The sequence below is a fragment of the Salmo trutta genome, chromosome 36 (assembly GCF_901001165.1).
Source record: "Salmo trutta chromosome 36, fSalTru1.1, whole genome shotgun sequence".
In the NCBI taxonomy this organism is placed as follows: Eukaryota; Metazoa; Chordata; class Actinopteri; order Salmoniformes; family Salmonidae; genus Salmo; species Salmo trutta.
Window position 1 is genome coordinate 13,157,928 of NC_042992.1, and position 18,516 is coordinate 13,176,443.

At 46.2% G+C, this 18,516-nt stretch overlaps 1 protein-coding gene and 1 long non-coding RNA gene across 2 annotated transcripts in view; both read right to left on the bottom strand.

The window, feature by feature from the left end:
• Positions 1 to 13,497, bottom strand: part of LOC115175441 (uncharacterized) — a 40,532-nt gene extending 27,035 nt beyond the window's left edge. Inside the window, exons 1-2 of the long non-coding RNA XR_003872036.1 lie at positions 13,423 to 13,497; positions 9,553 to 9,702 (exon numbers count right to left, since the gene is read on the bottom strand). This is a non-coding gene — a long non-coding RNA (uncharacterized LOC115175441). The remainder of the gene's footprint in view (positions 1 to 9,552; positions 9,703 to 13,422) is intronic.
• Positions 13,498 to 15,254: 1,757 nt separating this feature from the next.
• Positions 15,255 to 18,112, bottom strand: hoxa1a (homeobox A1a). Its single transcript, XM_029734679.1, has 2 exons — positions 17,357 to 18,112; positions 15,255 to 16,435 (listed from the first exon to the last, which is right to left on the bottom strand). The coding sequence occupies exons 1-2, from the start codon at positions 17,970 to 17,972 to the stop codon at positions 16,065 to 16,067; spliced, it is 987 nt and encodes a 328-aa protein (XP_029590539.1). The 5' UTR covers positions 17,973 to 18,112; the 3' UTR covers positions 15,255 to 16,064.
• Between the last annotated feature and the right edge of the window lie 404 nt (positions 18,113 to 18,516).

Consider the following 18,516-nt stretch of genomic DNA (forward strand, 5'->3'; position numbering starts at 1 on the left):
AGGTCGCAGGATGGGACTTGGAGTGGGGTGTAATAGTGGGGGTTGGGCCTGTTGCTCTGCTCACAGCCTGGGCATATGTGTGACTGTCATGTTGAGGTCCTTGCTGAAGGGGCGGGGGGCATGGTGGGGCAGAAGGGGAATAATACAGATGTGGGGGGACTATATAGGGTGTGGCTAGAGTTTGTTTGGGGAGGGGTCGACTGGTTGGGGTGGGGATGTGGCTGGTGGTGCTATGGTCTGGGTGTAGGTCCTTTTGGTGCAGATCCTCCCAGTAGAGGCCACTGCAGTTCTGGGACGGTGTCTCACTAGTCTGAGCAGGGTGTCCGTTTCTCTGTTGCTTCTGTGTGAGGTGCTGGGGCTGCGGTTGAGGGTAATGTCCTTCAGGGTCCTGCAAAGGTGGGTAACTGCTGCCTTGTAGAGGTCGACCTGGTCATAAAGGCTGTTCAAGAGTAGTGGTGGACCAGGTAAACATTTGGTTTTGAGGCACAGTCCCAGGCAATGCTTGCATTCACTTGCTGTATGGTGGTAGGGTGAAAGTCTTTTAGTAGTAGCAGGGTGGAGATAACCACTTGTGCGTTGGGGAAAGTGGAAGACGCTTTTTCAATTACTCCCTTGAGTGCTGTGGGCACCCTTTCCTGCTGGGCTCTCAGGTGGTTTGTGCCTTATGATGTGGCTGGGGGGCCCTAGTCGGTCCTCTGACAAGAGCTCCATGGCACGCCGGGGTGTTCGGACAACAGAGTTTAGCCACTTGTGTTTTGGAAAAAGTTACCTCTCATCAATGTATTTCCCATTTGATTCAATGAGGAGCACAATCTCTGTCTTTTGTCCTCAGTGGGTGTGGGGGTGTTGTCTGGAGAGCTGACGGGGCCTGACAGGGCCTGACGGGGCCTGACGGGGAGGTGGATCCTGCCTTGTCTGTCCTGCTGTGGTGTTAAGACTGTGGTCAAGGTCTGACGTGGGCTGTTCTGTTGGTTTCTCCGGGGGTGATGGCTAGCTTTCTCACCTCTTCCTGCAGTGCTGTGTGTTCCTCTGTTAGCTGTGCCATGTGCTCCTCTCTCTCCTCCTTAAGTTCTCTCACCTCGGACCGGAGTGCAGCCAGCTCTCTCAGACAGCCGTCTATCTCCACCTCCAGCCCTCTGGGTACTGTAGAGGGGGTGGTGTTGTGCTGGTCCGTTTCGTGTGTCTGTGCTGTCTGGATTGTGTGGACTAGCTCTCTGAGCTCCAGCATGTCTCTCTCCAGCTCTGTGAATGTATCCCTCTCAATGATGGAGGAACAATGCAGTTGTGGGACCTAGGTGTGTTCAGCGCTGGGGGGATGACTATCCTCGTCTGCAGGACAGTTTGAAGAGGTGTGATCAGACTCGCTCGGGGTGGGGGATTCGTCACCAACAGAAAGCTTCTCCTGCCTGATTCTGTGGAAGTACTTTTGGAAATGTATGAAGTTGTCCTGCAACACCACTGTTCCATTGTTCTACAGGTTGATATCCCTCAAGTGGTGAGGGGGCTGTGCTTCGGTAACGTGGGTGAGGTTATATCTTGCCTTGTTGGCCCTGTCCAGGGGTATCGTCGGACGGGGCCACAGTGTCCCCTGACCCCCACCTGTCTCAGCCTCCAATATCTATGCTGCAATACTCTATGTGCCAGGGAGCTAGGGACAGTCTGTTATATCTGGTGTAATTCTCCTGTCTTATCTGGTGTCCTGGTGTCATAGAACTCCGGAGGACCTGAGCTCTATGACCATGCCTCAGTAATACCTGGCCTGATGACTCCTGGCTGTCCCCAGACCACCTGGTCGTGCTGCTGCTCCAATTGCAACTGTTCTGCCTGCGGCTATGAAACCCTGACCTGTTCACCGGACGTACTACCTTGTCCCGAACCTGCTGTTTTCGACTCTCTTTATAAATACATTTGATTGATTGATTGATTTGAGGGTGGCTCAGTCTCAGTGTCCTCATTTTCCAATATTCAAATTTTCCACCCTTTTCCAATACTTTCTCTCTTAAAAGAGGGTTAGTGTGCTCTTATAGCTGTGTGCCATTACCAGGGATAGTCTGTGTGTAAGACTAGGTTGCTTACGTTCCCATTTTTGTAGCAGTCAGCAAAAAGTGTCTCTGGATTGTCTATGAGGAGCTTTTCTTTGTGGTCTTTCTGTGGCTTGTCATTTTTATATCCAAGGGGTACTGTACAGAGGGATGTCATGGAGCGGGGAGCCAAAGAGGCCTCTGCATTTGGGTGGGGGAGGAACTCTGCTGCCATTGTTGGGCTCAGGGGCTCCACACCTCTCACTCCACACCTCTCACTCCACACCTCTCACTCCACACCTCTCACTCCACACCTCTCACTTCACACCTCTCACTCCACACCTCTCACTTCACACCTCTCACTCCACACCTCTCACTCCACACCTCTCACTTCACACCTCTCACTCCACACCTCTCACTCCACACCTCTCACTCCACACCTCTCACTTCACACCTCTCACTCCACACCTCTCACTCCACACCTCTCACTCCACACCTCTCACTCCACACCTCTCACTTCACACCTCTCACTCCACACCTCTCACTCCACACCTCTCACTCCACACCTCTCACTCCACACTTCAGTGCTAATTAATGTTGCAGTTGTTTCCTAGCAAGCTTGGTAGCCTTTTAACTTAGCATTCAGTCTTCATAACGTTAAATATCTAGAGTTTATTGTATTGTTCTTTTTACTCTAGGCTTTCAAAGTAGCTTCAGACTGAACATTACTTTTCAGTTCCAGGTTGGATGGTGTTTTCGGGGTTCTGTTGTGCTTATTTTGCTGGTTGCTGGTTTTTCAGAAAGTTTGCTGAATCGTCCTTAGCAGTAAGAATCCTTGGTAAATAAAATCCTTCCAGAATCATTCCAGGTAAAAATCAGGTTGGAGATTTGGAGTTCCGATTTGGAGTGAGGGTTATGTTGTGGAGGGTAGTATCCTGTATACCTTAAATCTATGTTTTTATAAAAATATGCAATGACCTCTCTCAATTCAATTTAATTTCCTTTCTCTCTCTCTGCTTTCTCTCTCACTCTCCCTCTCTCTCCCTCTCCCTCGCTCTCTCCCTCTCGAACTCCCTCTCTCTCTGTCTTTCCCTATCTCTCCCTCTGCTCTCTTTCTCCCTCGCTCTCTCTCTCCCTCTGCTCTCTTTCTGCCATTCTCTCTCTCTCTGCTCTCTCTCTCTCTCCCTCTTCTCTCTCTCTCCTACTCTCACTCTTTCTCTCTCCTGCTCTCTCTTTCTCTCTCTCTATCTCTCTCTCTCTCTCTCACTCTCTGCTCTCTCTCTCTCTGCTTTCTTTCTCTACCTCTCTCTCAATACTCTCTCTCCCTCTACTTTATTGCTCTCTCCCTCTGTCTCTCTTTCTCTGCTTTCTCCCCCTCTCCCTCTCTCTCTGCTCTCCCTCTCACTCTAACACTCTCTCCCTCTCTCTCTCGCTCTCTCTCGTTCCCTCTCTCTGCTCTCTCTTTCTTTCCCTCTCTTTCTTTCCCTATCTCTCCCTCTGCTCTCTTTCTCCCTCGCTGTCTCTCTCTTTCTGCTGTTCTCTCTCTCTCTGCTCTCTCTCTCCCTCTTCTCTCTCTCTCCTGCTCTCTCTCTCTCTCTCTCCTGCTCTCTCTTTCTCTCTCTCTCTATCTCTATCTCCCTCTTCTCTCTCTCTCCTGCTCTCTCTCTCTCTCTCTCCTGCTCTCTCTTTCTCTCTCTCTCTATCTCTATCTCTCGCTCTCTGCTCTCTCTCTCTGCTCTCTTTCTCTACCTCTCTCTCAATACTCTCTCTCCCTCTCTACTTTATCGCTCTCTCCCTCTGTCTCTCTTTCTCTGCTTTCTCCCCCTCTCCCTCTCTCTCTGCTCTCTCTCTCTCACTTTCACGCTCTCTCCCTCTCCCTCTCGCTCGCTCTCTCTCTCTCCCACTCTCTGCTGTCTCCCTCTCCCTCTCTCTCTCTTTCTCGCTCTGCTGAATCTATGGTTGACCGTGTAGTTCTCTAGGCCAGAGTCAGAGTTGGTGTCCAAATTATTGCCACAGATCAGAGATCACTTCACTGATTTGGGGTATTTATGACAACATTGTCTAATCCATGGTTTATATGTGATTACAACAAAGCCTGCTGGAAATCCTGGGGAGGATTCTGGCGTGTTCCATCTGGAGCTTCCAACACCGTGATTCCGTACACTGACCATTCCTGTCTGGTGAGAGAGGGGGATGGGCTTGCCCATCTGTGTGTGTGTGTGGAGGAGTAGACTGTCTGTCAGGTGTTGGTACTCACATTAGTCAAGTAAAACAAAGCATTCTGGGAGGCGCTGATGGGCGACACAAAGGGAGCATCCAGACTCCCCTCTGCGTCAAACGATACCCGATCCCCTCTCTCTCTCTCTCTCTCTCTCTCTCTCTCTCTCTCTCTCTCTCTCGCTCTCTCTCTCGCTCTCTCTCTCGCTCTCTCTCTCGCTCTCTCTCTGTGTTTATGTGTGTGTGGCGAGGGGGGTACTGGGGATGGGAGCGTCTTATTGGCTACCAGGCTGGGGTCACAGTGAGGTCGAGACTTAGGTGATGGATGGACTACTCTGTCTCTACCCTGGGATTCCTTCTCCTCCCTCTCCCTTGCGCTCTCACTCTCTTCCTAAATTGTTTTCTCTGCTGCGGTCTCCATCTCATGCTCTCTTTCTTTCTTCCAATTCCCTCTCTTTATCTCTTCCAGTGTCTTTCTCTCTCACTCTCTTTCTTTCACTCTCTGTTTAAAATAAAATTCCTTGCAATATCTCTAAATGCATTTCATTTTAATGCATTTTCTCGCTCCACTCCTTCTGATTCAATTACCCTCTCAGCCTTTCTCATTATTTTACAGATCACCGTGTCCCTCTCCCCTCTCCCCCCAGTCTTCCTCTCCCTTACAGATGTGCTGGTCTTCCATCAGTCATTTCAGGTCTAAACCAGAGAAACCTCATCACATGCCCTTCCACTCTCTGCTCCCTCAAGCCCTCATCTCTTTGTTCTCTCTTCCCTCCACCCCTTCTCTCTCTGTTCTCGCTATCTCTCCACTCTCTGTTCTCTCCATTCCTCCATCCCTCCTCTCTCTGTTCTCTCTCCATCCCTCCTCTCTCTGTTCCCTCCATCCCTCCTCTCTCTGTTCCCTCCATCCCTCCTCTCTCTGTTCTCTCTCCATCCCTCCTCTCTCTGTTCTCTCTCCATCCCTCCTCTCTCTGTTGTCTCCATCCCTCCTCTCTCTGTTCTCTCTCCATCCCTCCTCTCTCTGTTCTCTCTCCATCCCTCCTCTCTCTGTTTCCTCCATCCCTCCTCTCTCTATTCTCTCTCCATCCCTCCTCTCTCTGTTCCCTCCATCCCTCCTCTCTCTGTTCTCTCTCCATCCCTCCTCTCTCTGTTCCCTCCATCCCTCCTCTCTCTGTTCTCTCTCCATCTCTCTCTCTGTTTCCTCCATCCCTCCTCTCTCTGTTCCCTCCATCCCTCCTCTCTCTGTTCTCTCCATCCCTCCTCTCTCTGTTCTCTCTCCACCCCTTCTCTCTCTGTTCTCGCTATCTCTCCACTCTCTCTGTTCTCTCCATTCCTCCATCCCTCCTCTCTCTGTTCTCGCTATCTCTCCACTCTCTGTTCTCTCCATTCCTCCATCCCTCCTCTCTCTGTTCTCTCTCCATCCCTCCTCTCTCTGTTCCCTCCATCCCTCCTCTCTCTGTTCCCTCCATCCCTCCTCTCTCTGTTGTCTCCATCCCTCCTCTCTCTGTTCCCTCCATCCCTCCACTCTCTGTTCCCTCCATCCCTCCTCTCTCTGTTCTCTCTCCATCCCTCCTCTCTCTGTTCTCTCTCCATCCCTCCTCTCTCTGTTTCCTCCATCCCTCCTCTCTCTATTCTCTCTCCATCCCTCCTCTCTCTGTTCTCTCTCCATCCCTCCTCTCTCTGTTCCCTCCATCCCTCCTCTCTCTGTTCTCTCTCCATCCCTCCTCTCTCTGTTCCCTCCATCCCTCCTTTCTCTGTTCTCTCTCCATCTCTCCTCTCTCTGTTTCCTCCATCCCTCCTCTCTCTGTTCCCTCCATCCCTCCTCTCTCTGTTCTCTCTCCATCCCAACTCTCTCTGTTCCCTCCATCCCTCCTCTCTCTGTTCTCTCTCCATCTCTCCTCTCTCTGTTTCCTCCATCCCTCCTCTCTCTGTTCTCTCTCCATCTCTCCTCTCTCTGTTCTCTCTCCATCCCTCCTCTCTCTGTTCCCTCCATCCCTCCTCTCTCTGTTCTCTCTCCATCTCTCCTCTCTCTGTTTCCTCCATCCCTCCTCTCTCTGTTCCCTCCATCCTTCCTCTCTCTGTTCCCTCCATCCCTCCTCTCTCTGTTGTCTCCATCCCTCCTCTCTCTGTTCTCTCTCCATCCCTCCTCTCTCTGTTCCTTCCATCCCTCTTCTCTCTGTTCTCTCCATCCCTCCTCTCTCTGTTCCCTCCATCCCTCCTCTCTCTGTTCCCTCCATCCCTCCTCTCTCTGTTCCCTCCATCCCTCCTCTCTCTGTTCCCTCCATCCCTCCTCTCTCTGTTCCCTCCATCCCTCCTCTCTCTGTTCCCTCCATCCCTGCTCTCTCTGTTCCCTCCATCCCTCCTCTCTCTGTTCCCTCCATCCCTCCACTCTCTGTTCCCTCCATCCCTCCTCTCTCTGTTGTCTCCATCCCTCCTCTCTCTGTTGTCTCCATCCCTCCTCTCTCTGTTCCCTCCATCCCTCCTCTCTCTGTTCCCTCCATCCCTTCTCTCTCTGTTCCCTCCATCCCTCCTCTCTCTGTTGTCTCCATCCCTCCTCTCTCTGTTGTCTCCATCCCTCCTCTCTCTGTTCCCTCCATCCCTCCACTCTCTGTTGTCTCCATCCCTCCTCTCTCTGTTCCCTCCATCCCTCCTCTCTCTGTTCCCTCCATCCCTCCACTCTCTGTTGTCTCCATCCCACATGCCTTCATCAGGAGGCCTGCAGATTGCTGAGGAGAGGATCTTTAAACTGAGAGACTAGGCCGGTAATAGCCTCATTATTACCATGTAACTACAGGTGAGACTTGCTTCTAATCCAATAAAAATAAGAAAGTGATTGGCTGCTCACTACTTGATGGGCCCATGAAACTGATGTTTATTGAGCTAAAGTTCACCCTTGGGAGCAATAAACAGTACCATTCACTCTCTTTTCATTGCTTTATCGTTTGACATGTTTAGGTGGATATAATTCCTGTATTTTCAATTGTTCATTATAGACACTCTTCAATGACTTAACCTGACCTAGTTAACCGAGCTCCCGAGTGGCCCAGCGGTTTAAGGCACTGCATCTCAGTGCTAGAGGCGTCACTACAGACACCCTGGTTTGAATCCAGGCTGTATCACAACTGGCCATGATTGGGAGTCCCATAGGGCAGTGCACAATTGGCTCAGTGTTGTCCTGGTTTGGCCGGTGTAGGCCGTCATTTTAAATAAGAATTTGTTCTTAACTGACTTGCCTGGTTAAATAAAGGTTCAATACAAAACCTGTCCACGTAGGGTTGTAAAATGCTGCTAACTTTCCCAGAATGTCCTGGTTTTCCAGAAATCCTGGTTGGAAGATTTTCAGAATCGGGGGAATAAGCAGGAAATCTGAGAATACTCCAACCAAAAACGTAAATGTACAACACTATACCTTGTGTGAAGCAGCAGATGTAACTGGTCTAGAGATAAGTAGAGTGTCTTCTTTTTTTAAAACTGCATTTCCAGCCTAACGCTACATCACACATTCTACAAGCAACATCAGAGAGACATAATGTCATCTCTCACACTCTTTCTCTCTCATCACCGTTCTCTCTTTATTTTTTTCTCGATCATACTGTCAATCCCTCCATCGGCTCAATCCCTCCATCGGCACCCGGAGACCCACATCTGTCGATGTTGGAATTCATTTTGTCTGCCACTCAGAGGGGAGGGGTCAATGGCTACCGACGTGCCAATAACCAGAGTACCCTGATGAGTTCTGTCTGTCTGTCAGCCTGTCTGTCAGCCTGTCTGTCAGCCTGTCTGTCAGCCTGTCTGTCAGCCTGTCTGTCAGCCTGTCTGTCAGCCTGTCTGTCAGCCTGTCTGTCAGCCTGTCTGTCAGCCTGTCTGTCAGCCTGTCTGTCTGTCTGCCTGTCTGTCTGTCTGCCTGTCTGTCTGTCTGTCAGCCTGTCTGTCTGTCTGTCTGTCTGTCTGTCTGTCTGTCTGTCTGTCAGCCTGTCTGTCTGTCTGTCTGTCTGTCTGTCTGTCTGTCAGCCTGTCTGTACATCTGTCTGTCTGTACATCTGTCTGTCTGTACATCTGTCTGTACATCTGTCTGTCTGTATGTCTGTCTGTCTGTATGTCTGTCTGTTTGACTTTCAGGATCTGGACGTATGTCATTGCATCATGTGGGATGTGGGTGCACCTGTGTGTGTGTGTGTGTGTGTGTGTGTGTGTGTGTGTGTGTGTGTGTGTGTGTGTGTGTGTGTGTGTGTGTGTGTGTGTGTGTGTGTGTGTGTGTGTGTGTGTGTGTGTGTGTGTGTTTGTCTACCTGCGTGCCTTCAAGAGTGTGAGTCTGTGTATATATACAGTGCTGTGAATATGTATTTGCCCCATTTCTAACGTTCTCGACATTTGTGGGTTTTCAACATGAACTATTCGCTTCAAGTCCTGCCACAACATTTCAGTGGGGATTAGGTCTGGACTAGGCCATTCCAAAACTTCACATTTGTTGCTTTTTAGCCATTTTCCTGTGGACTTTATTGTGTGTTTTGGATCATTGTCTTGCTGCATGACCCAGCTCCACTTCAGCTCCAGAGCTGACAAGGTAAAAATCTGTCGTTCTGCCCCTGAGCATGGCAGTTAACACACTGATTATGGCAGCCCCCCACATCTCTCTGATTCAGAGGGGTTGGGTTAAATGCAGAAGACACATTTCAGTTGAATGCATTCAGTTGTACAGCTGACTAGGTCTCCCCCTTTCCCTTTTCCTTTCAGCTGGCAGATGGATGGCCTGACATTCTCTTGTAGAAGTTTCTGATACAGAGCAAAATTCATGGTTCATTATATCAAGGCAAGTCCTCCAGGTCCTGAGGCAGGAAAGCATCCCCAAACCATCACACTACCACCATAAGGTTCTTACTGTGGAATGCAGTGTTTGGTTTTCACCAGCCGTAATGGGACCGATGTTGTCCAATAAGTTATACTTTTGAGTCATCTGTCGATAGAACATTCTTCCAAGAGTCTTGATGATCATCCAGGTACTTCCAGGTGCTTTTGACAAACTTGAGTCAACTTTTTGGAAGACATGGGTCCCATTGTGTCTGGTGAAAACCAAACACTGCATTCTACAGTAAGAACCTTATACCAAAATTCCTCCACAGCGATGTGATAGACTGATCAACAAGGGCCCAAGGGCCTATTGCTGTGGGATTTTACTTGTACTGTGAAATCTGTTCAGTGTGTGTGTGTGTGTGTGTGTATTTGTGTGCGTGCGTGTGTATGTGTGCGAGTGTGCGAGTGTGTGTGTGTGTGTGTGCATATTTGTGTGCGTATTTGCGTGTGAATACCTGTGTACCTTCAGCTGTCCTGTCCCTTTCATACTGTGATGGCTGCTGATGACGTCATATCATCCCTTTATCACTCGTTCCTTATCATCATCTGATGACTCTTCTTCGGCTCTCTGCCTAAAGAAGGGAGCGGCGGTGAGGACAGACGTCTGGCATACCTGAACACAGAAACACAAAGTGTTGTTTGATGATTTCTTCATAACATAGGCCTATAGGTCAATGTATACAAGGTGAAATAGCTCCACAAACACATACAGACAGACAGACTCACACACACACATAGCGAGAGAGAGAGAGAATTTCAATGGTGGATGTCTCAGATCTGTTTAGCATGTTCAAACATCACCTCGTGCTATTCTTGTCATTGAGCACTAATGCAAAACCCCAAACTGTTTATGGCATATCCCTTGGAGACACTATCCATTTCACAACATTGATTCATGTTGAGAAAGAAACGTTTTGGGGAGGAAACTGGCTCTGTGCTGTTTACTCCCCAAAGGAGTCTTCCTTTGATAGAGAAAAGTCTGAAGAATAGAACACTAAATGGACAGATTAATGATAAATAACTTTTCAAACTTCTGAGAGGGTTATAGTTTATAAATGGAACGCATTAAGTTGAACAAATTGTTGAAAGAGTGTGCGCGCCAGCCCGAATGTCCACGCCAGCCTCCCTCAATCACTCTTGCGCAGACGACATCGATAAACACAACAGAAGTCCAGAAACCAAGGCTTGCTGGGAAAACGAAGAATCAAACAAAGTTAAAAACTGAAGTAAACCGTTGAAAGAATAGATATTTATTTTTGTTGCTAACAATGCATTTCAGAGTTGCATCAATCAGACTCATCTCAAAATGTCGGAGTGAGTTGAGAACTTTATCACGCACAGTAATATTTGTTTTCTCTTAAGATTATTTAGTTATGTTTTTATCAAGTGAATTTTGCAGATAATATAACCATCAGTTTTACATGTTATTGAAAATGTAGTGGTTTGTGCCATCTTTTTTGTTTCCATAATGTTAAGCATTAACTTCTTTCAATAAAATTGAAAAGCGGAGATTGCAACCCACAAATTGTAGGGCCTATATCGGAATTGCATATTATAACATTAGTTTATGTATTGGTCTAATGGTTACAAAAACAAATTACAAGAAATCGTTTCTAGAGACATTAGCCTACCATTACTATGATCTTAACGATCCAGTTGAAAGAGAAAAAAACGGAAATTACGATATTATATTAGACGCTTCCTCAAATAATTAGTTTTGGTCTAAAGCATTCAATGAATCTATTTTACAAAAGATAATCTAAAAAATAAACAAACGAAGTTGTTATGGCAAATGTGCTAATACCTTTTCGATTCAGTTAAATCAGTTAAAACCACTTGTTGAAAGTTAATATAATTGGACTATGGTACTTTTACCCCCGGAAAAAAAACGGTTGGTTTGGAAACGATAAAAATTATAACATTAGGCCTCCCCCCTAGAATATATCAAGACAAATAGAAATAGGCCCGACATATTTAGATTTCACTTGAAAAGTTCATGTGAGCACTCAAAAAGCGTTTTTACATTTGGATAATAAAGTGTTACATTACATCCTCCAATGCTCAAGTTGTTTTGCACAAACTGGTCCAAATCCAGGATACACGATGAAATATTTATTCCATTTCATAATCTACGGCACCTCTTTATGTCAAAAGTTTTAAACATCTATTCCCCCGTCACAAGGCCGTAATTGTTTACGTCAGACATCTATCATCGACCACTGTTTATCCGCGAGCCTAACGGTGCCATCAACCAGGCTTACACCAGAACACGCCACGTGAGCAGAATCCACCGGCCGGAGTCAGTGAAAGGGTTCTTCTAACATACCTTGATTCTGAAGTCATACTTGTTAAAACGTGAATTATACCTACAACAGAGATGTGTCCTGCTAAAACCGAGGAGTATTGCTTTGTAGCTAGACTGTGACTTGTTGTTTGCCCAGTGTGGTCTTTAAACTGATGTTTGGGTTCGGGGTTGCTGTGACAAACGGCTTCGGAGAGAGACGGTGACCGCCGAATGACCCCGAGTTTTCTTTACTTTGTGTTTTTAATTCAATCCTCGTCGCCCTGGTACACAGAGTTCATACGGTGTTCGTCGCCCTGGTACCCAGAGTTCATACGGTGTTCGTCGCCCTGGTACCCAGAGTTCAGACGGTGTTACTGCTAGTGTGGGGGAACGTACAGTGGTTCCAATGGCCTCGTGTAGGCTAAAGAAAGAAAGATGAGAATATCGGATAGGCCTCATATAGACAGACGGATATGAAACTCCAGGCAAAAACGACACATGTTGGTAGCCTATAGCCTACGGCTGGGTTATTTTGGTAAATATTCTGTATTTTGAATTCAATTGCATACAGACCTAGTCTATATATCATAAACTGACATAGATATGGATAATAGCATGCATCATAGAACTGCTGTAGAGCAGTTGCTAAAGATAGCCTACGTTGACTATAGTAGTGAAACTCAAACCATAGTAATATCTGATTGGTCGTCCTAATATTGTAATATTATTGCATGAAAATACATTTACAATTTAACCATGGACCAATTTTGAAGCATTAAGATTATCGAATGAATGTTGCAAGAACAACGTTTTATTTGAAATAGTATTGGAAATTATATTTTCTGTTTTGGCCATTTATTTTGGATAAAACTCGAACATTATAGTATAAATGTAATTTATTTTGAGATTCAAATTGTTAAACTACAAGTAAATAAATAAAACCGTGTTTGTGGACTAATACACGCCTATATACTCTGGCACAATTAGGTGGACATGCTTAACAATCACATACCTGTATTTTCCAATAGGCCTGTGTTAATACGTGTCGTTAATTCCCTGTGCTTTTAACAAGTCTACACAAGTAATCTCATTAATGATTTCATAAGCACGACCCTGCACGATGACGCAAACGATATAGAGACGCCAGCTCTCTATCCTCATGGCAAACAGAAAATATAATACCAACGGTCATTTTGGAGAAATGAAACCAAAACAAGGACCTAGGTTTATTTTAAAAGAATATCGGACAGATTTGTGGAATTAAATATTATAGAAAATGATCTCTTAAAATGAATACATTGTGATCAATTGACTTTACTGAAAATGATCTTGCATATTTATATTATTTCAAATAAAATATTTGAAGCAAGGAAAATAATTGTATTTTAAATCATGTGAAAAATGAGCTGATTTTGGATATGCTACAGGCTCGACATTGGTGTAACATGTTATCGTAATGTAACATTCAAATAGGCTATTCACAATGTTCAGTGAAAACAAATGTCATGTTAGCGGGTCAGATTTTGAGTAGAGAAAACGTCAAGTTAATTAACTGACTATTGGGAACTTCTGATCACATACGGACCATTGTATGTCAAATTTAAGGAGAATTGTGTATACGGAAGTAGCCTATATGTATATCTAAATAACATATATATTTAAACTGTGTATACAGCCTAGGGCCTAAAACAACTGGTAGGCAGGCCTATGTTTGAAAGTGGCTAGACGACCGACAAACATGACTGGCCTGGTATATCAACCAACACAAATACCAAATCCCTGATGAACATCGTTGTTTATATGTATGACTATTTATACAGAAAGACCCCTAGTATTCAGGAATGACGGTGTCTTTTAGGATTTTACCCTCACAAAAAAGTAAAATGGGACAACAAGATGTCAATGTCTAATCAAACAATCCTTATTTTTTTGTCCAAAACTGATCAGATGGTCCTATTATTTCAAACCAATAAGGAGATTTGTCTATCATTAGAAATAACTTAACGTTTCCCAAACTCTCCACGGAAATAAAACATCAGCATCACTTACGTTGCTAGTCCAATCGGTTTCCGCAATCTCCTGGGAGCTCGAGCTACCGGTCCCTGCAGCCTGGCGAGGCCTAGCCACAATAGCAGCTCTCTCAGGTGGATCCAAGGTAAAGGTGAACGTCGGTCATTAATCATGACTCGATTTCAACCTCGAGTTCTTCCTTTTATGGTAGGATCGACTCGCACCCTGCACACGAGGAATTACAACATTAAAAGAAAGAGAATGTATGGCAGCTAGCAGACATGTTTTGCCTGAAAAACGTAACGTGAAGTGTTCAGAATAAGTAACAGTTCTTTAAAGACAAATCTGTCGTTTTAGACCAGTGTGTAAACTTACTGTTTTGTGGCAGCTTGAAACTCATCCAATTCATACCAATATTTGGCTTTGCCACTTTCTAACAGCAACTAACCAAATACTCATGGTTGCAATCCAAATATAAAATATAAAAGAAAAAGTGGTTAATGGAACTGTGGGTGTGTTCGGTGTGAGAGTGGTGAGGAAGGTGAATTGACATACTGTTTAGGTTTATTTTCATATATTTATTTTCCTCTATTGAAATGAGGAACAATAAAGGTGTAAGTACCAGCCCACATGTATCCAAATAATACACACTAAACCCAGTTAACATTTGAAAATATACAGGCCCGCTGTATTTGTATGATTGTTTGATTCAACATCGCTTATGGGAGATGAAGCACAAGTAGTCCTACCGCAGTCCTTTGTTGTTGAAACAGTGTGTGTGTGTGTGTGTGTGTGTGTGTGTGTGTGTGTGTGTGTGTGTGTGTGTGTGTGTGTGTGTGTGTGTGTGTGTGTGTGTGTGTGTGTGTGTGTGTGTGTGTGTGCTCCTGACTTCATTGCTGACTTTATACTCTCCAGTCATTATGACAGACACGCATCTTCCCGTATGACACCTTACAAGTAACGCATTAACATATTGACATGTCTCTGTATTTATTGGACATAAGCCTACATCTATCTAATAAATCAATGGACATAAGCCTACATCTGTCCTCTATTTGTCCTTCTCAATGTGGACAGGGGATCCGAAAGCGCATGACTCCCATCGCACACGGTTGGTACTTAACACGTCTTCTGGCACATTGCAATATTTGTACCTGTACCTTGTGTACTCCCGCAGCCAAGTCACTGCCCATATTCATCCGTTGATCTGCAGCATCCTTTCTGACGGATCCTTTCCCAGCCTTATGCCGTCAGGGGGAGATGCCACACATATCTGGTACCTTGAGGAGCCTGACAGACACACCGGAAATGACAGGCTCATCCTTGTCAATATCCTCCTCTCGATGTTTTAATCAATGACCTTTTTCTGTCCCTTCAATAAGCCAGCAGCTCGATAAGGTTGTCATCGCGAATGCCACTGACGTCTGCGCTCTCATCACCTCCGTGGAAAAACATGCCTTTATTATGCCAATAATGCTTTAACCCATGGGACGGGAGTGCGCACGGCTGCATGCACTGAGAGCGTGTAAACTGGAACACGTAAAGCCCTATGCTGGAGAGATAATGACGTTGGACTTTGGACATGAGAAACCTTAAGTTATTGTATTGTAGTCGATTATTATAGTCGGGTCATTCTCAGAGGCCTGTATACAGCTACACTTGCAATGCTATCATATAAGAATAACACTATTGTAGTAGCATCTAGGGGGATAGGGGTCATGTCTTCCACTTTCCATGGGTGTCCTTTGACAGAAATGGGCTCTGTTCCATTTTGATGAGAGATCCGAATTTGAATGCTTGGTAATGCATGGCGAGAAAAAAGGCCTATGATCATCATTTTAGCCACAATAAACATACATCCAGAAAATGTCGTAGAGGCAAAAGCACTTTAATACACATATTTTGACCCGTAAACATCGCGCTGAAAAACCCTTTACATGTGCTCTGCTCGAATAAATAGTAACAGACAAGCCTTATAAGACATAAGTCATCATAGGTCTCCAAACTGATAAAACTCAGTGTCCAATCAAGTATAGGCTACACGAAAGCTTGGCGTATCATGCAAACCTCACACAATACATTCAGATTGACACTCGCGACACTAGGATAGTACAAACACAGGCCGGAAACACAGGTTTGAAAATGATTCGGGAGGTATTCTAAGAATGTGCCAACAGTGATTCCACACGTAAGAGTTCTCCTGGCTGATTGACGTAAAACACAACTCCTAGTGCAAACAGTCTGTCAAAGTAGTGCTGCACTGTCTAATGAATCAATCTGGCACACATGAGGTATTTGTTTCGTTGTGCAGCTTGTGTAGGCTATAAATCCAGCTCGTTGTGGGGCAATGGTACACTCTGCAGCATTTGACTTGGGAAAGTATCCCATGTGCTCTATGATTACTCTACACATGAATGTACAATTGGAATAGAAATCTGACAGATTTGAACTCACAACTCCATAAACTGGTCAGATATGTTACCCTGTTTAAACCACAAATTACAACACACCATAGATGAACCACGTAGCCAGGACAATAGCCCAATCTCAATGTCTCAAAATCCACCAAGTAGTGCATACATTTTAATATTTACCTTGTTCAAATTAATTTAACCTATCCGAGTTAGGACTTGTATATTATATTTACTATATGTTGACCGTTGCCACACGGCAAGGGTTCTTTAGCTGGAGGAGTATGGGTCAACCTCAGAGGACACCGTTGAAGAGGCTGGAGACGGGGTGGAGGGAGCGGAGAGGGACCTCTCAGATCCGCCTGCTTTTTCCGGGCAGCTATCCCTCGGGTCTGACACTGCGGCATTGGTGGGCAGCAGGCATTCCTTCTCGCGCTTCTTCTGTTTCATCCTGCGGTTCTGGAACCAGATTTTGACCTGAGTCTCGTTCAACTGAAGCGCTGCCGCGATCTCCACGCGCCGCGCGCGGGTCAAATACTTGTTGAAGTGGAACTCCTTCTCAAGCTCGGTGAGTTGTTTGGTGGTGAAGTTGGTCCGGACGGTGTTGGACTGCCCCCCATAGCCATACTCCCCTGATCTGCCTGTAGAGGAATGAAGGGAGAACATGAGGGCTACCTGGAGATCAGGACTAAATAAAGACCAAGGAAGTTGATCCTTAGAAATCGTGTGCCATGTACACATGTTTGGACAGGTACTGTCATTTTTACGCACAATGGTTTAAATGCACCTTTTTGATCGCCAGAAGTTAACATAACTAAAAGTAGTTCAAATGTATATGTTCAAATGCACAACAATGTAAACATTGCCACAATTACTTTGTGACATATTAATTTTCACGCATTCAACCTTTCATGCATGCTCAAATCACTTATGATGACATCAGTGGAATGTTTCGTTACTTTGTATTCAATATTTTACGAAAGGCAAACAGTTCATCATCTTTTTCACAGTCAAATACACGCGTCATGCGTGGGTATTAGATGCCTGCTTAGATGTCTACTTTCTCCAACACCCAAAAATGTTCCATGCATTCCAGATTTCACACCCAAGACAAACCAGACACCATACCTATAGCTTACCAGGCCTACAACTCAGGCTTACAACTGGTAATTACATATGGCCCAACACTTCAAAACACGTCCTAAAGGAGAGTTTGGCCAACTTGATAGCTGAATACCACAGAACTGAATGTCATGTTGTTGCATGTAAGAAGCGTTCCATAATGTCACTCATCATGCGTAATTTGGATACGATCTACGTGGCGTCAGAATGGTTGCCATGACATTGTGGTGTTGTGTCAGCGCATCATTGTGAAATCATATCTATTTGAAACTGCAATGGCCAAACCCTCATCCTCCACTATGCACTTGGATTACTTCCTCCAAAATCTGTCTTGACTACACCTGTTCCAATAATAACAGACGGCCAATCGACTCACACTCTACATTTGGGTTTATGAGAGGTGCATTCATCTGTCAACTTATGCATGGTACGGCACCCACCTGTCTTGGGCGGGTTCCTCTTCACTTTCATCCAATCGAAGGTCTGTGCGTTGGAGGCGCTCTCGGAGGACAGGGGCGAGCAGCACGAGTCAAGGTGGGCCGCGTGCAGGGGTGACAGCGGGTTTGAACACCCAGAGAAAGGAGGCAGGTTCGCCTGCTCGTGCCCGCCACCATAGGTGGCGTGAGCGTACTGGAGCTGACCCAGGGGCGCTCCCCCGTAACCTTGGCGATGCTGCGGTACCATGGACGAGGAAATGTTGCCGGAGTACATTAATGGGGCGCATTGGGGGAAACCCGTGGCCGACTCCACTTCCTGGTTCAGTGCGTAATGGTTGTAGGTGGCACAGAAGCCCTGGGGTCCATAGCCTGAGCCGCAGGCAGGATGGGCCCCATAGGCTAAACCCAGAGAGCCAGTAGGAGTCTGGTAGGACCCCGTTTGGTGAGGGATGCCATCCGGGGAAGACCTATTGGGCATGAAGCGCTCATCCGCCCCACAGTTGTTCACGGTGACTGCACAGGACTGGAATGTAGTAATTCCGTGGTCGGAGTGGAAAGCCCTGACTGAGCAGGACCCGCCGTCGCCGCTCATCACAGAGTAATCTAAGAAGCTGCTCATTGTAGCATTGTCTCAGCGGGACTGAGACCGTCCACAAAAGGCCCGGTCTTCTGATGAATCTCTCCTTGTCTCACCCTGGGTGACCGTGCCACCTTACCGGTTCCCTGCCTTATCAGATAAGGGAGGGGGCAACACAGGGCGATGTCAATGAAACGGCGGGTGGTCACGTGGACCGGGTCAGCCAGTGAGCTGCTTGGCCCTGTCCCCTTAGCTGTGACAGATTGGTGTCTGAGTGGGTATTTAAATTCCGAGCGCTCGTCGATCAAGGTGACGTGCTTCTGCACTAATGTATTGGCGGAGCAAACAATGAGCCCGGAGGCAGACACCGCGGACAGCGCTCAGGTCGCATGTAGAGCGGGGAACAGCAAATACGGCATCCACTCTATAGCCTGCTCAGTTCGGATGGCTGTCTGGAGAATAGTTACAGGCTATCCCAAGACCCTCCAGGAAAATGACTTACTCTGTTTCTTCAGTATGCACGAGGTAAGGTGGCTTTTCAAGATGAACAGGGGGGATATGGAAATATAACTGAATGAAGAGAGAG

Bases quoted from the DNA above. Each gene is read 5' to 3' on its own strand.
- hoxa1a (XM_029734679.1), bottom strand. From the start codon at position 17,972: ATGAGCAGCTTCTTAGATTACTCTGTGATGAGCGGCGACGGCGGGTCC. The intron at 16,436-17,356 runs GTGGGTGCCGTA...ATTCCTCTACAG, and splicing joins GAGGAACCCGCCCAAGACAG to GCAGATCAGGGGAGTATGGC.